Here is a 21,953-nt window from a genome sequence, read left to right as displayed (position 1 = left end):
GAAAAAAAGAAGACTGTTCCCGAGAGAGAGAGAGAGAGAGGAAAACCTAGAACTCTGAAAGAAGCGGGGCAGGAGAAGGCGGCGAGAGGCGGCGGGGTTCGATGTCGATCCTGTGGGAGAAGAGCCGGGCGTGGCGGTGGCTGGTGGGGCGGACGCGGGACTCCAAGCCCTTCTTCTTCACCTTCGCGGCGCTCTGCGGCGTCGTCCCCGGCGTCGTCGGCTACGGCGTCATGCAGCTCACCAGCTCCCGCAACGACAAACTCGAGGCCCACCTCCGCTCCAACGCCCGACCGGAGACCACGGTGCGTCCCCCCTCCCCCTCTCAATCGTTTAGCAGATCGTGCGCCGTGCCTGATTTGTCCAGACGAGTAGAAGAGTGTGACCAGAAAGGGGATAAATATGATTTTGTGCCGTGCTTGATTTTTCTTGACGAGCAGAATGGGACTAGAAAGGGGATATAGTTTTGTGTTGGATTCCTGAAGGTTTCCTTCACTTTTCGTTTGGGAACTTGAGGCGTGAACAAGAAGAGACTCTGGGCCATGTGTAGTGTAGGTACCAATTGCCTTGCAGATTTTTCTTTAGTGATGACAATACCATAATCTGATAGTCCTTGCTATGGATTGCAGTAACCTGTCGTCACAGTGGCTTGTCATTTGCAGCATGAATCAGTTACTTTTAGTGTCTTGCCTTCTGCGTCAATCGTTAAACCGTGCTATAGTGGGCACGACATGTGCAGCAAGGAGAAAAATATAAATAGGAAGAATGGGGGAAGATGTAATTGTTGTTGCTTTTCTAAATAAACTACAATTGCAAGGATTGTACAGCTCCATTTAATATTCTTAGATAGGAAATCAACCTATCACTCCTAGCCTAAAACTATGTGGGCTTGACTGAACTTTCTATAGTTATCTGACTCTAACCAACAGGCTCAACCTGATTCCTAACCCTCTCTGTCATCCCAGTCCTCTTCTGCCTGCACTCATGCGCCATTTCTGCCAGCAGAACATTGCAGCTGCCTTCTCTGATATTGCCAGCCAATACATGTCCGTAGCACCTGCGTATTGAGCTAAATGGTAAAACTCTGTGTGTGAAGATAATTCCATGCGTATTCGTGTTGATCCATTCAGATTTTGGTTAAATAATTTGCTGATTAGCGGATATCCAGCTGGATTCTCATGCAGTTGATGCCTTTGATTCAGGAGCCTTCCGATCTCATCTGCTCGTTTTGGGCTGAACACATGGTTCTTTTTCGCCCTTTCTCTCTATTTGTGTGCCCCCGCCCCCTTTCCTCCTCTTTCATCCTAGGTTGCGTGCTTACACCATCCGCCCATTTAGTGGTTGCGATTGTCAATGCTGGAGCACAATGAGTTGCCTTTTCTTATGTGCTGCTGCTGCTGCTGCTGCCTTGCCCTGTGTTCGTGGGATATACCTGTGTGCACTATGCTGTCACAAGTGAACGTCCATAGATCAAGTTATAGTGGGTGTCCATGCGTTAGGCTGAGTTAAAGTTTCTTTTTTGGTTAATTTGCTATTTGAATAACATGACTTGGATGACTTAAAAATTAAGTTTGAAGTAGGGAATACAAGTTGAAAGTGTTTTCTTATGTTGATGAGTTCAGAGTTTAGATTTGATGTGAAAGTTTCCCAAGTTGATGAGCTGAAGAAAGGGAAGGGGCCCTTTAAATCCAACTGGTTAGCCGTGCAATAGGAGTTCCCTAGTTCAACTTATTAAGAGTGAAAAGATTTCCCTTGAGAAATTATCTGTCTCTTGTGCAAGTAGCAGCATAATCTTGTAGTGAAACTGCAGCTAAGACTTCCTGATGTCTTCCACCTATGAGCCATTACACGATCAATCTTGGATAGGCCAATGATGGTTCCTAATATATCTTTGCTTTTTATCAGTTGAAATGTGCATAATGTCATCATAGTATGCATCATTTCACCTTTGTGTGCTGTTGTCTTATAGAAATGTATCACTCACGAATGTTATCTTGGACACTACAGACAGAGAATGCCGAATGTGCTGTGTGCAGTTGATGCCTTTGGTCTCTGGAGCCTTGTGATCTCATCTGCTCGTTTTGGGCTTTCTAACAGCGAACTGAACACATGATTCTTTTTCCTCTTTCTATCTATTTGTGTGCCCCTCCACCCCATGTCCTCCTCTTCATCCTAGGTTGCTTGCTTACACCTTCCACCCATGTAGTGGCTGCCAGTGTCGATACTGGAGCACAGTGAGTTGCTTTTCTTATGTACTGCCTTGCTGTGCGTTTGGGAGATATACCTGTGCGCACTATGCTGCCACAAGTGAACGCCCATAAATCAAGTTATAGTGGGTGCATGTGTTAGGGTGAGTTTAAGTTTTTGTTTGTTACTGTGCTATTTGAATAACATGACTTGGGAGACTTAAAATTATGTTTGAAGTAGGGGATTCAAGTTGAATGTGCTCTGATGTTGAGTTGAAAGTTTAGATTTGATGTGAAAGTTTCCCAAGAAGGGAGCCTTCATCCAACTGGTTAGCCGCGCAATAGCAGTTCCCTAGTTCAACTTATTAACAGTGGCAAGATTCCCTTAAGAAATTATTTGTATGTCTTGCAAAGTAGCAGCATAATCTTGCAGTCTAACTGTAGCTAACTGGATCATCACACGGTAAATCTTGTATAGGCCAACGATGGTTCCTAATATGTCTTCGCTTTTTATTAATTGAAAAATGAGCATAATGCCATGCATAATATACGTCATGTCACCTTTGTGTGCTGTTGGTTTATGGAAATACATTACTCATGAATGTTTCCTTGAACACTACAGACCGATAGAATGCTGAATGTGATTGAAAAAATTGCCTTCATTACTCTTTACAATTTGCATTATGTATGCTAATCTGGTGATAGCAATGACTGTATGCCCCAATTATTGAAAACATGGTGATAAATATTCAGACAGGGGCATCCTCATTCCGATTGCTTAGCTACAATCTTATTTCCCATTTATTGAAAAATATGGTTATCCGCACCGGGTAATCCTACTTGAAACAGAGATACACTTTCTTATATTGAAGAGGGAAAACTAGAAGACCATTTCAGAAATACAGAAGAATAGGTGAAGAATGGGGGAATGCCTAATTGTTATTGCTTTCCTAAATAAATTAAAATACAAGGATTGTACAGCTTCATTTAATACTCTTATTAGGAATGAAACGACCTATCACTCATAGCCAAATACAATGTGTGGTTGACTGAACCTCCTATAATTATCTGACTCTAACCAACAGGCTCAACCCGATTCCTAACCCTCTTTGTCTTTGTCGTCCCGGTCATCCTCTGCCTGGACTCACGCGCCATTTCTGCCAACAGAACGTTGCAGCTGCCTTCTCTGATATTGCCAACCAATACATCTCCACAGCACTTGCATATTGAGCTAAATGGTAAAACAGTGTGTTTATGAAGAGAGTTACATGCATATACACATTGATTCATTCAAATTGGTCAAATAATTTGTTGATTAGCGGACATACAGCTGGATTCTCATGCAGTTGATGCCTTTGATCCAGGAGACTTGCGATCTCATCTGTTCATTTTGGGCTGTCTAATAGGGAACTGAACACATGATGGTTTTTTCCTCTTTCTCTCTATTTGTGTGCCCCTCCACCCCCTTTCCTCCTCTTCATCCTGGGTCGCGTGCCTACACCTCTTGCGCATTTAGTGGTTGCCAGTGTCAATGCTGGAGCACAGTGAGTTGCTTTTCTTATGTGCTGCCTTGCCATGTGAACGTGCGACAGTGTATAGGCCAATGCTGGTTCCTAATATGTCTTCGCTTTTATTAGTTGAAATGCACATATGTGATTGTTATTTTCTCCTTCATTACTCTTCGCAATTTACATTATATGTGCTTATCTGGTGATGGCTAACATGGTGATGACTATTTGGACGGGGGCATCTTTATTATTGAAAAATATGGTAATGGCTATTCGGACAGGGTCATCCCATTTGAAACGGAGATACACTGTCTAATATTGAAGAGGGAAAACGAGAAGACTATTTTAGAAATACAGAAGGGCAATGGCCATGCTTGAGCAACAAACCTTTAAAAGTTCATCTCAAAATCATAATAGCCAGACCAAGAATTGACTTGCCAGCATTTGACCACGGATTGTTGGCCCATGGGTGAGTTCTCATGGCATAGGCAGCCAAAATTTTGACAACAAACCAAGCAAGAACCAAAATATCATTGGCTGCCAATTTTTTAGCATGCCTAATTTGGGCACCAACCAAACAGCCCTTAGCCCTTTTTAATCACAACATTTACAAAAATAATAATTTAATCACAACATTTACAAAAAAAGGTATGCTAGTTACATTAAGTATGTAGACATGTACCATAATCGCTCCTGAATCACATCAGTAGATTATTGTTTGCTGTGTGTACTAAAATATGCAACTGTCATTTTGACACTTCGTTTGTGCTGGGAGATATCATATAAGTGCCTCTTGTTTGTATATCTCATCTGTCCAGTTTTATTATGATAAGATAACTTCTTGGTCTACTCTGTCCGCACTGTTTATTCTGCTGTGGCAAACTATCCGGAAGGGATGGTTGTGCATGAAGACACTGCGAAAATATGCTTCTAGCAGAATCTTCGTGGGAAAAAGTTGTGTAGCTTAAATAAGTAAATATTTTGCTAGAATATCTAATATCTAGGTTGATAAATTCTGAGGAAGTTAAACACCCTAGGTTAATATTTTCTTTGTCTACTCCATGGTTATACCATGGTTGAATATTTGCTGCATTGTGCCAAGCATTTTACTGTATGTTGCCAAACATTTTCTGGTTAGCAGCTCAGCATATAGTAACTCTCTTTGCCAGCATACCAAGGAGAATTTAGAACATCTATTTGCCCGGGAGATGTTTTAAATTTATGCTTACTTCCTAGCAGACTTATTATGCACATTTGTTGTGGTTTGCTGGTGCTTCTCCTAAACATTTTATAGAGCCTTACAGCTATTGCATTTATGATTTCGTTTCCACTAACTTTGAACACTCAATGAAACAGATGATGGGGCAAGTCAACAGGGAGAGACTGGCAGAGTTTCTCGGAGAGATACAAAGGAAGGAGAACACAAATGACAGATACGTTGCTGCTCTTAAAGGCGAGACGCTGACAAGGAAGCGCTATGAACGTATCCAGCCCGTCCCCCAGCAGGCTGCACAGGAGAATGCGAAGGACCAGCAAGCTACCAAGGAGAGCGCCAAGGCAAAGTGAATGGCGCATGTTTGATGATCGGGGTGGGTGAAACGTGCTTCTACTAAATGAATATAAATGGGCTGTAGCTCCAAAAGCTTCATGAATTGCGAACCTTTTTTTGTGAGCATCATTATCTACTCGCCTTTCGTTTAGTCGTGGCACTGCTCCATAGAGAAAAACAGAGAAACTTTGGTGACGGTGTTGAATCTTGTAAATGGTTTACCTGCGTGTTACGTGGTAATATTCTAGGAACCTTCACACTGTTCTTTTGATATCCTGGTGCGTAGTTGCGTCAATTATTTATTTCACTTTGTGAAATATCCTGCCTTACTCTTTGTTCTTGATTAAATAATAAAACTTTGATGCTGGTGTTAAATCTTTATATATATTTTCATTATTGTGCTCCATGTTAATTATTTAGCACAATTCATACACTGTTCAGTCGATATTCTATTCTTCTTTGAAGAACAAGGTTCTCTCCCCTGTTCCATTGCATTTAAAATGAAACCACATCTTACATTTAGTTGTTCAAATCACCCTCCATCATATAGACCCGCACCCAGCGAGCTCTCTTGTGACCTCCCGTGGCGTCTGGCTGGCTGAATCACGAACTCGTGGATCGTTCATGAGCTGGGGTATGTTGCAGGTAGGCCAGAAATTTTGGGTTCCCGCACTAAAACCATAATTCAAAACAGAGATGGAATTCCTATATATAAATCCCCCCCCCCCCCCCCCCCTCTCCCTATAGTCTAGAAATGAAAAAACCTAGAACCCTAGAACAGGGAGCAGATGATCAGATCGATGCGGCGACCAAGGAGAGGATCGTGACGCGATCCGCGTGGACGAATGAGAAAGGCCGCCTCACTCCTCTTGCCCACCCGGTAATTTAGTTGGAAGTTGACAGACAGACAGTAGTTCATTCTTGGTTCTTGCCTATGTTATTTGCTGAATATTTACTATGTTCATTTCATGTGTCTTTAGATGGAGACCAAGCTCATGGCGGAGTGCGAGAGGCACAATCAGCACTTGTCTGACAGTGAGATACTAGAACTGGGCAACAGAATCAAGCTGCGCGCGCACGACATGATGGAAGGAAAGGCTGAATGTTCCGGCACGTATGCCGCCGCCGCTGCTCTGGTGGTATGTTCATGATCTTGTACTCCCTCTGGTTCTTTTTACTCTGCACATTGGATTTGCCAAAAGTCAAACTTTGCTAAGTTTGACCAAATTTATATTAGAAATTATTAGCATCTATAATATCTAATAAATATAATATAAATATATATTCCAAGATGAATCTAATGATAATGGTGTTGTTATGTGAATGTCTATAATTTTTTATATAAACTTGATCAAAGTTGGATGAGATTGACTTCGGACAAACCTAATATGCAGAGTAAAAAGGACCGGAGGGAGTATTTGTTGCAGTATCGTTTTCGGATCCACTGACGACGAGGAGCCTGCGACGGAGAACGTACGGAATTTTAGTTTGTCTAGAAGAAACCTACTGGTATTCTTTCATAATGTAGCAAATGCCTTTCTTTTTTGCTTGTGGCCGGCGTAGGGAGTTGCCTAACCTTGGAGGAGAGTGCCACATAAGAACGTTACTACTTCCTCTCTCGGTTTGCATGTACCCCTAGGTCATCAATTTGACCAACCTAATACAGGCCATATATTATAAAAAATATACCAATATAAACTTCAGATGTTCTATTTTCAAACGGTATAATTTTTGTGTTATATACTTTATATTAAGATGATAAAATTGACAACCTAGGTATACGCGCAGGACTAGTAAACTGAAACGGAGGGAGTAGTGACGGAGCCAAAGCTCATACACCTCCTCAAGTTGATGAGACCCACACAGGCAGGGGATAACAGAGATGAAGATGGAGATGATCCTAAACATGGTAACAGCTAAGGACATTGCTATCATTAATGAGGGACATGAGAAGATGTGGCGAAAACAACAGATGGAGCATGGCCATTCGGCCGGCATCAGGTTGCAAGTCGGCAGGCAGGCGAATTACCGGAGCATCTTTGATAGAGGTGCAAACTGGTGATCCTAAGAAAACTCTCCGGTCCTCTTTAGTTCAAACAAATGAACTAGCCTTTCAAAAATAATTTGATTTTGAAAATTTGGGCCACTAGATTGGGTTGTAGGGTACTGCTCCCTCCGTCCCATAATATAAGGGACAGAGGGAGTATTTGATTAGGGGGGAAAATTCTTGCTGACAAGCTGGTCGTGTAACTTCCACGAAAGAACAACAAGAACAAATTATTGGACTCTGGAAACCAATTTCTTGTTGGATAATTTCAACAAGATCAGCAACGTTGGTTCGACCAAACAAACTCATCTTGCTATTGCTGTTTGTCTTGATGACAGTCGGCACCCATGAGTTGAGTTGAGAGGGAGTTTCCGCTCAATTCCTCTTCATAATGAGCTACTGTAATTAAGCAGCGTGAGCCTGTAATTAGTAGCAAGTTTACACGTCGAAATCAACAACACTGTCAACTTGGCTGTGCTCCCTACTCCCAACGGGACCTCCCATCCACTGCTACTTACAGGGGCGAAATTGGGCCTAGGGCAACTGGGGCTATAGCCCCAGGCGTGGCCCAACTAGTGCCATTATATCCAGTAGAAAATTTTCAGATTTTCACATTTATAGAGGCCCAGCCCCAGACGTGAATACCCAGCCCAAGGCCTCAGCGGCAGCCCAACTAACTAGCTCAGCAGGAAGCCACGCCCACGGCCTCATTGGTCGGTTGTGATTCCAAAGGCATCGATCGATCGGCCAGAAAAATTACATTCATTGTCGATCAAAAGATCCCTCGTTGACTCGGTGCCTCGTTTCATCCGCCGCCCCAGCCCCTCGACGGCTCGACAGACTGAACGATCCGGACCTGTGCTTGGCCTCGTGGCCGCATCGCAGTCGCAGCAAGCCCCTCTGTGCTCTGGCCATCTCCAATTCACTTGTTCTGCTCCGCCTCCACAACTGGCTATAGAGGTATTTAAAGTTGTTGTATCATCTACTCCCTCCGTTCTAAAATAGATGACCCAACTTTGTATTAAGTTGAATCATCTATTTTGAAACAGAGGAAGTATTTTTCCTATGGATGATTTGATCTAGCTTTTTATATCTATATGTTGAATTGTACTATTACTTTAGTCAATTGTATTTTAGTTATTTGTTAAAAGAAAAAATGATAGAAATCTAAGATAAAGAGGAGACACACACACGGACGCACGTACACATGATTAAATTTCTTTTGAAGCAAGTTCCCACCAGCCTACATCCAACAATACCAGAATCAGCAGGAGCCGGAGCTAGTAATGCAAATAAGTAAAACATGTGTGGAGCTTAATCCAAATGACATTAATCTTGACTCCGGTCTCCATAAACCGAATGAGGAAATGCAAGGGGCTATTACCTATTGCACTTCATGATAATGGTATATTAAGCTTTTCCTTTTTTTTGGCACTATTCGTATGAACAATTGACTTGGTCTATGTACATTGTCTTGATTTTAAATACACGATTTTCTGTTTGTAACTCCGATCCTTTTAATATTGCTAGTGAAGAAACGATGGCCTCAAATTAAGCAACTCTTCATTAAATTTTCCCTCGTGGTAAAGTGAATTTATATTTCATCTTTAATGTGAATTTTTGACATACTTCTAACAAACACCGGTATGTTTGGTATTTGGCGTTATTTTTAGTCACTTAGTTTTAGCCTTAGGTTTTGAGAAATCCTGGTTCCGCCTCTGGCTACTTACAGTATGTAATTCAGTTGCCTTCCTTTTCTGCAACATGCCACTGACAGCTACTTGATGCATACAACAGCTAAAAAGATGAGCACCTCTCCGTGTAAAAAAAAAGTAAAAACAGACGGCTACGAGTACCGAAAGTTACAGAGTCTAGGTAGTAAGTCAAGCTCCTGCAGTAATTATCCTGCAGGCTGCAGCTGCTTCCTCCCGTTGACTGCACTTGGCCGAGTCAACCAAGAGCCCCACATGGCACCGAGCGCACCTGACAAACTACTACTGCTTGCTCCCGTTGACCGCGCTTGACTCAGCGGGCCGGTGCGCCGGCTCGCCGTCGGCGTCGGCGGCGGCGTCCCTGAACTTTGCGTAGATGTCGCTGCGGTAGAAGTTGCGGGTGCGCCAGACGAGCAGGAGCGAGACGAGCGCGCCGGCGACGGTGGCGGCGGTGATGATGAGGAAGGCGAGCTTGAAGCACTGCACGCCGATGCAGGTCTTGTCGCCGGCGCCGTCCAGCGTGCCGCCGTGCTGCCTGGCGGCCTCCACGTCGTAGAGGTACCCCGCCACGCGCACGTTGAGCGCGTAGGCGCCGATGGGGCTGGCCACGGACCCGAAGTTGTAGAGCGTGGAGTAGTACTTGAGGCCGAAGAGCTCCGAGATGATGGCGAACAGCAGCGGCCACTGCGCCCCGAAGCAGAACCCGATCACCACCGACGCCGCGTAGAGCGACTGCGGAACTCCGAAGGCGATGAGGAGGTGCCCGACGCACGCCAGCAGCAGCACCAGCGTCAGCATGAGCGGGCGCGGGAACTTGTAGCGCGCCAGCACCGCCTCCGACGCGAACCCGGCGGTGACCCGGCCGGCGTAGTTCCAGATGCTGATGAGGGAGATGAAGGTCTTGATGCTCTTGGGCGGGTAGCCCAGGGACTGCCCGATCTGGCCCATGTTGTCGATGGCCGTCAGCGTGCCCCCCACGCCGCAGATGGTGGCCAGGAACAGCACCAGCATGTCCACGCTCACCAGCGCCTGCAGGATCGTGTAGTCCTCCCCCTGCGCCGGCGGGCTGAACATCTCTTTTAGGCACGACGACCCGAAGCAGCTCCTCGAAGGCGGCGGCCGCGGCGGCGATGCCAACGTTGCCGCCGACGTTGTGGCGTCCTCTGTTTCTGTCTCTGTTTTTGTGGTGGCCATTTGCAGTTGCAGGGCGGCTGGCTTCTCGACGGTCACGGTCGGAGGCACGAGGAGGAGGGACTCCTCGAGCTCCCGCTTGATCCTGTACTCCTGCTTGACGACGACGGCGAGGGGGAGGAGGAGGATGAGCATGAGCGCGGTGGCGGAGACGACGAGGGCCGGGTGCGAGAGGTCCAGCTGGTTCTGCACCACGATCATGACGAGCAGGTAGGTGGCGAGCGCCATGGAGATGTAGAGGAAGCAGTAGAAGGGGTCGCTGGTGGTGGCGGCCGTCTCCTCCTCGCCGCCGCGCCGGACGGGGCGGTGCGGCATGATGCGGACCGTGTGGACGAAGACGATGCAGACGGCGGCGGGGAGCCACGCCACCAGCAGCACGAGCGACTTGGCGTCGTCGCCGTAGATGGCGATGTAGAGCTGGGTGAAGATGGCGCCGCTGAGCCCCACGAAGCCCTTGAGCAGGCCCAGCACGGCGCCGCGGCTCCCCGGGAAGTTCTTGACGCAGGTGACGAGAGCGCCGGTGTTGGTGAAGGACTGGGAGTTGGCGCCGACGCAGATGTAGACGCACATGAGCCACACGGGCGGGCGGGCGGTCCGGCCGTCGATGGCGAGGTAGATCATGAGGTAGCCGACGAGGTTCATGGCGGCGCCGATGGCGAGCACGACCCAGGGCGGCGTGACCTCGTTGATGAGGCCGGAGAGGACGCCGACGTTGGCGCCGAGGTCCTTGAAGAAGGCGAAGGTGTTGAGGGTCTGCTGGTCGTAGCCCAGCGCCGACTTGAGCACCTTGGAGTAGAGCCCGAAGATGTAGGTGGCCCCGGAGGCGGAGAGGATGAGCAGGCAGGCGAAGACCATGAACCAGCGCCCCAGCACCACCTGCCGCGCGAACCGCGCCGTCGCCACCTCCCGCACCGCCGCCGCCGTGCACCCGTCGCCGCCGGACGCCGAGGAGGAGGACACCATGGCTGGCTAGCTAGCTAGCAGCGTGAACGCCACGCTCTCCTCTCGCACGCTCTTCGTGTGTGTGTGGCAGTGTGGGCACGCGCTGCTTGTCTGGCTTCGGGCGCGCGCGTATATATATAACGGAGCGGAACGGAGTGGTGGCTTGGTGAGCAACGGGTGGACGGCGATCCGATCGATAGCTAATCGTCTTGATTAATGTGGCTGGTTAGGTTAATCGTGGATTGATTGGGAGAGTGTGACAGTGTACTCTGTGTTTGTGTGACGACGTTGACTTGCAGGTCTCCTGACTGTGCCGCCGAGGATAGTGGAGGAGCACGCGATGCAGGGTGAGCTTCCTTCCCGGCCATGGCGTGCGGGCAAGTGACGTGCCCGCTGACTGATGCTGATCAGGACAGCCGGGCCCGCCGGACCAGCTGATCGTCCGGCGGCCGGCGACCAGAGGTTCTCTTCTACGGAGTAGTTGACTACATTGAGTGGTGGATCTAGCCCAATGGGTCAGAGTGGGCCAACAAAAAAAAATGTTCATATCATTTTTTTAATTTTTTCTATGATGTAAAGGTTATTGAGAAATTTCGGGATGCCTTGTATCTCCATCATATTTCTAGGACAACGCTAACGTCCACACGTGTGGTGTCACCGAATGCATGCATGTGAGAATTTTTTTTAGATTTCCAGTTTTTAAAATGTTTTATCTCTTAAATAAAAAATCCGGTTGAAGATTCGTTTTTACCATTAAATCCCTCGCGACGAGGTCTTCGAAACTAGATCTCATATCAATATATTTCGACGAATTTTTGAATTTTTTTGAGGTTAAAAATTGCCATGTCTATTGCACATGAATTGCCATGGTGTTTACACCGAAGTTGCCATCATATATTTCAGCTATTTTCTTCTACATTTAAAAGTAAATTTTGACATTTATAAAACAGGAAATTAAGAACCTAGACTTTCCATGAACCATAAATTAAAATTGCCATGATACATGCATTTAAAATTGCCATGGTTCATACAAAAAATAATTTTCATGATAAAAGTATTGGAGTTGCCATCATCAAAATACTAAAATTGACATGCTCTACAAACTGAAATTGCCACATGGCAACTTTAGTCTAAGCATATGGCAACTACAATGTAAACATCATGGCAACTTCTTGACAAAAAAAAATTCGTCGAAAGATATCAACATGGGGTCTAGTTTTGAAGATCTCGTCGAGACGGATTTAATGATGAAAACGGATTTTTAATTCAACTTTTTAATTGGGAGATAAAACATTTTAAAGCGGAAAACCAAAAAGATTCCTGCTGATGTCATCTGTTCGCATGTGGCAAAATGAGTGGAAAAGAAGGCGTGTGGGCGATGTGCAAGATGTCACACGTGTGGACGTTAGTTTTTTCCTATTTCTATCCTAAGTCAAATTTGATTAAATTTTGTAGAATATGGTATTTCTTGCCAGAAATAAAGTATCGGCATTGGCAAAAAAATATTTTTTTTTCTTATAAACCTGGAAAAGTTTGGTGTAATATAGAACTTAAGTGATCAATTTCGGTGGAAGATCCAACTGTTTGGCACAGGTCGATGTGCTCTTCATTCAGGTTTTGTGGTGAGGGCTTCGTCGATGGTCAATCATGGTTAAATTAGAGTCGTTTGCTCCCAGAGGATGGATGAATGACGCGGATGATGCTTGCGGGCGATCTCGATGGTGTTCCTTTTCTCGATGGCTATGGTGGAGTTCTTTTGTGTGTGCCTGTTGGAAATATGCCCTAGAGGCAATAATAAATTAGTTATTATTGTATATATTTCATTGTTCATGATAATCGTTTATTATCCATGCTAGAATTGTATTGATAGGAAACTCAGATACATGTGTGGATACATAGACAACACCATGTCCCTAGTAAGCCTCTAGTTAACTAGCTCGTTGATCAATAGATAGTTACGGTTTCCTGACCATGGACATTGGATGTCGTTGATAACGGGATCACATCATTAGGAGAATGATGTGATGGACAAGACCCAATCCTAAGCCTAGCACAAAGATCGTGTATTTCGTATGCTAAAGCTTTTCTAATGTCAAGTATCATTTCCTTAGACCATGAGATTGTGCAACTCCCGGATACCGTAGGAGTGCTTTGGGTGTGCCAAACGTCACAACGTAACTGGGTGGCTATAAAGGTACACTACAGGTATCTCCGAAAGTGTCTGTTGGGTTGGCACGAATCGAGACTGGGATTTCTCACTCCGTGTAAACGGAGAGGTATCTCTGGGCCCACTCGGTAGGACATCATCATAATGTGCACAATGTGACCAAGGAGTTGATCACGGGATGATGTGTTACGAAACGAGTAAAGAGACTTGCCGGTAATGAGATTGAACAAGGTATCGGGATACCGATGATCGAATCTCGAGCAAGTATCGTACCGCTGGACAAAGGGAATTGAATATGGGATTGATTGAATCCTTGACATCGTGGTTCATCCAATGAGATCATCATGGAGCATGTGGGAGCCAACATGGGTATCCAGATCCCGCTGTTGGTTATTGACCGGAGAGTTGTCTCGGTCATGTCTGCATGACTCCCGAGCCCGTAGGGTCTACACACTTAAGGTTCGATGACGCTAGGGTTATAGGGAAAGTATGTACGCGGTTACCGAATGTTGTTCGGAGTCCCGGATGAGACCCCGGACGTCACGAGGAGTTCCGGAATCGTCCGAAGGTAAAGATTGATATATAGAAAGTATGGTTTTGGCCACCGGAAGTGTTCCGGGCATCACCGGTAGTGTACCGGGACCACCGGAGGGGTTGGGGGTCCACCGGGAGGGGCCACGGGCCCCGGAGGCATACATGGGCCAAGTGTGAGAAGGGACCAGCCCCTAGGTGGGCTGGGGCGCCTCCCCACCAAGGCCCATGCGCCTAAGGGGAAGAGGGGGCAAATCCTAAGGGCAGATGGGCCCTAAGGCCCATGCCTGGTGCGCCTCCCTCTCCCCCTCCACTTGGCCGCCACCCCAGATGGGGATTGGGGCTGCCGCCACCCCTAGGGTGGAAACCCTAAGTGGGGGCGCAGCCCTCCCTCTCCCCCTATATATAGTGGAGGCAAAGGGGCAGCCCAACACATGAAGTTCCTCCCCTGTTGGCGCAGCCCTACCCCTCTCCCTCCTCGTCTCTCGTAGTGCTTGGCGAAGCCCTGCTGGAATCCCACGCTCCTCCACCACCACCACGCCGTCGTGCTGCTGCTGGATGGAGTCTTCCCCAACCTCTCCTTCTCCCCTTGCTGGATCAAGGCGTAGGAGACGTCACCGGGCTGTACGTGTGTTGAACACGGACGTGCCGTCCGTTCGGCACTAGGATCATCGGTGATTTGGATCACGACGAGTACGACTCCATCAACCCGTTCACATGAACGCTTCCGCTTAGCGATCTACAAGGGTATGTAGATGCACTCTCCTTCCCCTCGTTGCTAGATTACTCCATAGATTGATCTTGGTGATGCGTAGAAAATTTTGAATTTCTGCTACGTTCCCCAACAGTGGCATCATGAGCTAGGTCTATGCGTAGTTTCTATGAACGAGTAGAACACAAAGCAGTTGTGGGCGTTGATTTTGTCAATTTACTTGCCGTTACTAGTCTTATCTTGATTCGGCGGCATCGTGGGATGAAGCGGCCCGGACCGACCTTACACGTACTCTTATGTGAGACTGGTTCCACCGACTGACATGCACTAGTTGCATAAGGTGGCTAGCGGGTGTCTGTCTCTCCCACTTTAGTCGGATCGGATTCGATGAAAAGGGTCCTTATGAAGGGTAAATAGAAATTGACATATCACGTTGTGGTTTTGGCGTAGGTAAGAAACGTTCTTGCTAGAAACCTATAGCAGCCACGTAAAAACTTGCAACAACAATTAGAGGACGTCTAACTTGTTTTTGTAGCATATGCCTTGTGATGTGATATGGCCAAAAGGATGTGATGAATGATATATGTGATGTATGAGATTGATCATGTTCTTGTAATAGGAATCACGACTTGCATGTCGATGAGTATGACAACCGGCAGGAGCCATAGGAGTTGTCTTTATTTATTTATGACCCGCGTGTCAACATAAACGTCATGTAATTACTTTACTTTATTGCTAAAGCGTTAGCCATAGTAGTAGAAGTAATAGATGACGAGACAACTTCAAGAAGACACGATGATGGAGATCATGGTGTCATGCCGGTGACAACGATGATCATGGAGCCCCGAAGATGGAGATCAAAAGGAGCAAAATGATATTGGCCATATCATGTCACTATTTGATTGCATGTGATGTTTATCATGTTTTACATCTTATTTGCTTAGAACGACGGTAGCTTAAATAAGATGATCCCTCGTAATAATTTCAAGAAAGTGTTCCCCCTAACTGTGCACCGTTGCGAAGGTTCGTTGTTTCGAAGCACCACGTGATGATCGGGTGTGATAGATTCTAACGTTCGAATACAACGGGTGTAAGCCAGATTTACACACGCAATACACTTAGGCCCTGTTTGGTTCGGCTGTGAATTTCTAAAAGCAGCTGTGAAAAATCTGTTGTGGAAAAACAGCTGTGAAAAATCTGATGTGAAAAAGATGTAGGTCATTTGACAAACCAGCTGATACAGCCTTTTCAGATTTGGCCCCGCAGCGGAATCAGATTTTGGAAAGCACGTCCTGGGCTACTTTCGCTTTTGGTTCAGATTTTGGCAGCGGATTTCTGGAATCGGATTCTACTGAGTTCGCCCTTTGGTTCAGATTCTGCTGCGCGGCAGCAGAATCCGTCGATAAAAGCTGAACTAAACAGGGCCTTAGGTTGACTTGACGAGCCTAGCATGTACAGACATGGCCTCGGAACACGGAAGACCGAAAGGTCGAATATGAGTCGTATAGAAGATACGATCAACATGAGATGTTCACCGTTGATGACTAGTCCATCTCACGTGATGATCGGACATGGCCTAGTCAATTCGGATCATGTTTCACTTAGATGACTAGAGGGATGTCTATCTGAGTGGGAGTTCATTAAATAATTTGATTAGATGAACTCAATTATCACGAACATAGTCTAAATTGTCTTTGCAAATATGTTGTAGATAAATAGCTCACGTTGTAGCTCCCTGTTTCAATACGTTCCTAGAGAATGACCAAGTTGAAAGATATTGTAAGCAATGATGCGGACTAGGTCCGTGGTCTGAGGAGTTTCCTCACTACTACACAAAAGGCTTACGTCTTTGATGCACCGCTCGATGTGCAAACCCCTACAGCGTCGTCTGTGGATGTTGTGAACACCTGACAGACACATCTTAATGACTACTTGATAGTTTAGTGCACCATACTTTACGGCTTAGAATCGGAATTCCAATGACGTTTTGAACGCCATAGAACATATGAGATGTTCCAAGAGCTGAAATTGGGATTTCAGTCTCATGCTCGTGTTGAGAGGTATGAGACTTCTGACAAGTTCTTTTGCCAACAAGATGGAGGAGAATAGCTCAGCTAGTGAGCATGTGCTCAGAATGTTTGGATGCTACAATCACTTAAATCAAGTGGGAGTTAAACTTCCAAGATAAGATAGTGATTGATAGAGTTCTCTTGCCACTATCACTAAGCTACTAGATCTTCGTGATGAACTATGACATGCAAGGGATGGAGTTGATCCCGGAGCTGTTCGCGGTGCTTAAGACCGCAAAAGATAGAAATCAAGCAGGAGCATCAAGTGTTGATGGTTTAACAAGACCACTGGTTTCAAGAAGGGCAAGGGCTAGAAGGGAAACTTCATGGATGGCAAACCAGTTGCCGCTCCAGTAAAGGAACCCAAGGTTGAACCCAAACCCAAGACTAAGTGCTTCTATTGTAAAGGGAACGGTCACTAGTAGCGGGATTACCCCAAATGCATGGTAGATAAGAAGGCTAGCAACTTCAACAAAGTATATACGTGTTATTAATGTGTACCTCACTAGTACTCCTGGTAGCACCTGGGTATTGGATACCGGTTCAGTTGCTATTATTGGTGACTTGAAGCAAAAGCTACGGACTAAACGGAGACTGGCTAAGGGTGAGGTGACGATGTGTGTTGGAAGTATTTCTAAAGTTGATAAGATCACCATCGCACGCTCCATCTGCCTTCGGGATTAGTATTGAACCTAGATAAATGTTATCAGGTGTGTACATTGAGCATGAATATGATTAGATCATGTTCATTGCAATATGGTTATTCATTTAAATTAGAGAATAATGGTTATTTTGTTTACATGAATAATACCTTTCATGGTCATGCACCCTATGTGAATGGTTCATTGAATCTCGGTCGTGGTGATACACATGTTCACGCCAAAAGATGTAGAGTTAATAATGATAGTACCACTGCCGCTTAGGTCATATTGGCGTAAGATGCATGAAGAAACTCCATATCAATGGATGTTTGGAGTCACTTGATTTTGAATCGCTTGACACATGCGAGCCATGCCTCATGGGCAGGATGACTAAGACCCCGTTTTCAGGTACAATGAAACGGACAAGTGACTTGTTGGAAATTATACATGCAGATGTGTGTGATCCAATGAGAATTGGAGCGTGCGGTGGATATCGCTATTTTCTCATCTTCACTGACGATTTGAGTAGATATAAGTATATTTACTTAATGAAGCACAAGTCTGAAATGTTTGAAAAGTTCAAGCGATTTCAGAGTGAAGTTAAGAATCATCATAACAATAAGATCATGTTCCTACGATCTGATCAAAAAGGGATTTTTTGATTTATGAGTTTGGCAATCACTTAAGACATTGTGGAATTGTTTCACAGTTGAAGCCACCTGGAACACCACAAGCTAATGGTGTGTCCGGACGTCGTAATCGAACCCTATGAGATATGGTGCGATCTATGATGTATCTTACCGATCTACCGCTGCTATTTTGAGGTTATGCATTAGAGACAGCTGCATTCACTTTAGATAGGACACCATCTAAGTCCGTTGAGACGACGTCATATGAACATTGGTTTGGAAAGAAACCAAAGTTGTCGTTTTTTAATGTTTGGGCCTGTGATGCTTAAGGCTTCAGCCGGAGAAGCTCAAACCCAAAGCAGGACAAACACATCTTCATAGGATACCCAAGGGTGACAGTTGGGTATACCTTCTATCTCAGATCCGAGGGCAAATTGTTTGTCGCTAAGAACGGGTCCTTTCTCGAGAAGGAGTTTCTCTCGAAAGAATTGAGTGGGAGGAAGATAGAACTTGATGAGGTTGTCGAACCTTCACTTCAACCAGAGAGTGACGCAACACAGAAGATGTTTTCTGTGGTGCCTACGTCTGTTGAGTAGGAAGTTAATGATAGTGATCATGAAGCTTCGGATCAAGTTGTTATCGAACCTCGTAGGTCGACAAGGGCATGTACTACTCCTAAGTGGTACGGTAATCCTGTCTTAGATATCATGTTGTTAGACAACAATGAACCTATGATCTATGGAGAAGCGATGGTGGGCCCATATTCCGACAAATGGTTAGAAGCCATGAAATCCGAGATAGGATCCATATATTAGAACAAAGTATGGACTTTGGTGGACTTGCCCGATGATCGGCAAGCCATTGAGATAAATGGGTCTTTAAGAAGAAGACGGACATGGGCGGTAATGTTACCGTCTATGAAGCTTGACTTGTGGGAAAGAGTCTTTTCACAAGTTCAAGGAGTTGACTACGATGAGAATTCCTCACCCGTAGCGATGCTTAAGTCCGTCAGAATCATGTTAGCATTAGCTGTATTTTTCGATTATGAAATCTTACAGATGGATGTCAAAACAAGTTTTCTTACCAAGTTTTCGTAAGAAAAGTTGTATGTGATACAATAAAAGATTTTGTCGATCCTAAGGATGCTAAAAGGTATGCTGGCTCCAGCAATCCTTCTATGGACTAGAGCAAGCATCTCGGAATCGGAATATATGTTTTGATGGAGTGATCAAAGCTTTTAGGTTTATACAATGTTTGCTAGAAACTTGTATTTACAAGAAAGTGAGTGGGAGCACTACAACATTTCTGATAAGTATATGTGGATAACATATTGTTGATCCGAAATGATGTAGAATTTCTGGAAAGCATAAACGGTTGTTTGAAGAGTGATTTTCAAAGGAAGACCTGGATAAAGCTACTTACATATTGGGCATCAAGATCTACAGAAATAGATCAAGACGTCTGATGATACTTTCAAAGAACGCACACCTTGACATGTTTTTGAAGGAGTTCAAAATAGATCAGTCAAAGAAGGGGTTCTTACCTGAGTTGTAAGGTGTGAAGTTGAGTAAGACTCAAAGCTTGACCACGGCAGAAGAAAGAGGAAGGACGAAGGTCGTCCCCTATGCTTTTGTCATAGGCTCTATACGGTATGCCATGCTGAAGTACCGCACCTGATGTGTGCCTTGCCACATGTCTGGGAAGAGGGTACAAAGGTGATCTAGGAGTATATCACCAGATAGCAGTCAAAATTATCCTGATGGGTGAAAAAAAGATTCTCATAATCGAAAATAATTATGAGAGGATGGCAACAAGCTAGCGCCATGAATCTTTAAGAGAATGGAGCAAGATTAAAGAGAAACTCTTCTTCGGTCTTCAAAAGATGAGAATGACAACGAGAAACACCACCAAGAATTATTGAGGCACCGGAATAAAGAAGAATATAAAAGTTGAATCAACAATGAAATGAATTTGAAAGATCTTGGCGAAAGACATTTAACTGATGATAAATCATACTTACGTCAAACTTTGAAAGGAAATTTTGAGGATAGCTCCGGGAAAATAAGAAGAGTCAGGTAAGATCCTGGGAAAATAACCTGTGGGTTAGGGCCCACTCAAAAGAAACACCGTAGAACGATTACTTGAAAAGAGAGATTGCACCGGTTGGATTAAATGGCTTGAATGAGATAACATCCTCGAAAGAGCTTGAATGAATGTAGAGTGGAAAACACGAATCATCGAGATATCTTGAGCACTTCGGAACAATAGAATAGCGAGAAGTGGAATATTATGAGGTGCACCGGTATGAGAAGGTATTTGCAACGAGGAGAAAGATATGATCAACAAAGCTTAAATTAGTTCCACCGGAGAAGAAAAGAATGAAGAATGACGAACTAGAAGCTCCGTTAGGATCTTCATGAGAATCACTGGATAAGAATATTGACGGAAAAGAATGGAGAGGCTTCACATCAATAAGATGGATACTCGATTAAGAAATCTGAGTCCTTAAAGAAACATAAGGGAGGGAGGGCGGGAAAAACAAAGGCAACTTGGAGATGGATGAAACAAACAACATTGAGAAGAACTGATACCAGATCTTGCGGATGTTGAAATGTTCGATCCACTTGAAGAGAAAACACGCCGGTTGAAAAGGATTGACATGACAATATCGATGATCATGAAGGATTAGTATCCACATCGGAGTATGAGAACACCATTTGGGAAAGGTATGGAATCAACACTTGACATTGAAGCAACTCGAATACCACAACTCAAATACAAAACAAAGGATTGGCTTGCAGAATAAGCCAGAACAAACATATGATAGAGATTTCGTCCAAAGTTTTCGTGGTGGGGCCTACACGGGCTCGATCGTACAGCACCATCATGTACAAGGCAGTGCACATGACATACGAAGCGTCCCCAAGTCGGCAAAGCCAAGGACTCTTTAAGACACAACGAGACCACTGTAAAACCAACTGTGAATAGGCGGACCACTAGACGTCGAATCCCAATTTCATATCATACATCTGTCGGAAAGATATCTTAAGATCTACTTGAATTCCCACTTATAAACACCCGAAATTTTCCGGTTATGCAATCAGGTGTTGGGGATACAGGGGAAGCATAATATCTCACCCAAAACTAGCAAATCCTACATCCAGCTGTATCCATCCTTCAACACATAACCAAGAAACCTTCAGAAATCATCTACCTCAACCTTCGAAAAGCATCCGTTATGCGAGTTATGGCAATACTCCCGAGCTCCCGCCCCAGTACTGGGTGGCGTCGAGGTTATCTCACCAACGAACTGCATAAAAGAGATTTTCGATGTCGGCGTACTAAACTCAGGTATTCCAGAACTGCAACGATAAAATTATGACGACAACACCTCAGAGCTCAACTCCCCGGGACACTTCCACAAAACCCCTGACAGGAGGCACCAAGACAATGTTCTCGTCATAAAACCATCGGAACGATTCCAAGATACCCGCGTGATCCTAAATTTTTTTTAGTGAAATTTGAGAAGAGAAGAGTCAAAACTCTATGTCAGGATGCCTTACCAGAGCGATGAGGAGACTGGGAAGTAAAAAGAATTCCTAAACTCTCCGATATATAATTCCTAAATGACTCAAAACATTTTTTTTCTAGAAACAACTCGGCCGCTAAAAAAAACGATCAAGCAATGGGGCTTCTAAGGTCGGGGAAGGCTCTGATTACCAACTTGTAACGCCCTCGATGCAGCTATATCTCTCACGTGTCGAAGCACGACTTAGAGACATAACCGCATTGAAAGCAATGTCGCAAGTGAGGTAATCTTCACACAACCCATGTGTTACAATAGGGGAAAATATACATAGTTGGCTTACAATCGCCACTTCACACAATTACATGAATAAAACATTACAACATCCAAATACAATCAAGGTCCGACTACGGAACCAAAATAAAAGAAGAACCCCAAATGCGACAAGGTCCCCGATCGACCCCAACTGGGCTCCACTACTGATCAACTAGAACGAAACAACACAAAGGATAAGATCTTCATCGAGGTCCTCCTGAGCTTGGTTGC

General features: G+C 45.0%; 2 protein-coding genes across 2 annotated transcripts; one reads left to right on the top strand and one right to left on the bottom strand.

Annotated features, from left to right (window-relative positions):
- LOC147973282 (centrosomal protein) lies at positions 1 to 5,621 on the top strand. Its single transcript, XM_087522010.1, has 2 exons — positions 1 to 302; positions 5,048 to 5,621. The coding sequence occupies exons 1-2, from the start codon at positions 102 to 104 to the stop codon at positions 5,255 to 5,257; spliced, it is 411 nt and encodes a 136-aa protein (XP_087378136.1). The 5' UTR covers positions 1 to 101; the 3' UTR covers positions 5,258 to 5,621.
- Positions 5,622 to 9,019: 3,398 nt separating this feature from the next.
- On the bottom strand, positions 9,020 to 11,250 carry LOC147973281 (protein NUCLEAR FUSION DEFECTIVE 4-like). Its single transcript, XM_087522009.1, has one exon. The coding sequence runs from the start codon at positions 11,151 to 11,153 to the stop codon at positions 9,282 to 9,284; it is 1,872 nt and encodes a 623-aa protein (XP_087378135.1). The 5' UTR covers positions 11,154 to 11,250; the 3' UTR covers positions 9,020 to 9,281.
- Positions 11,251 to 21,953: the final 10,703 nt, after the last annotated feature.

This window comes from Triticum urartu, chromosome 5A (genome assembly GCF_056163025.1).
Source record: "Triticum urartu cultivar PI428250 chromosome 5A, HENAU_Tu73, whole genome shotgun sequence".
In the NCBI taxonomy this organism is placed as follows: Eukaryota; Viridiplantae; Streptophyta; class Magnoliopsida; order Poales; family Poaceae; genus Triticum; species Triticum urartu.
This window is presented reverse-complemented; position numbering and strand designations above follow the sequence as displayed.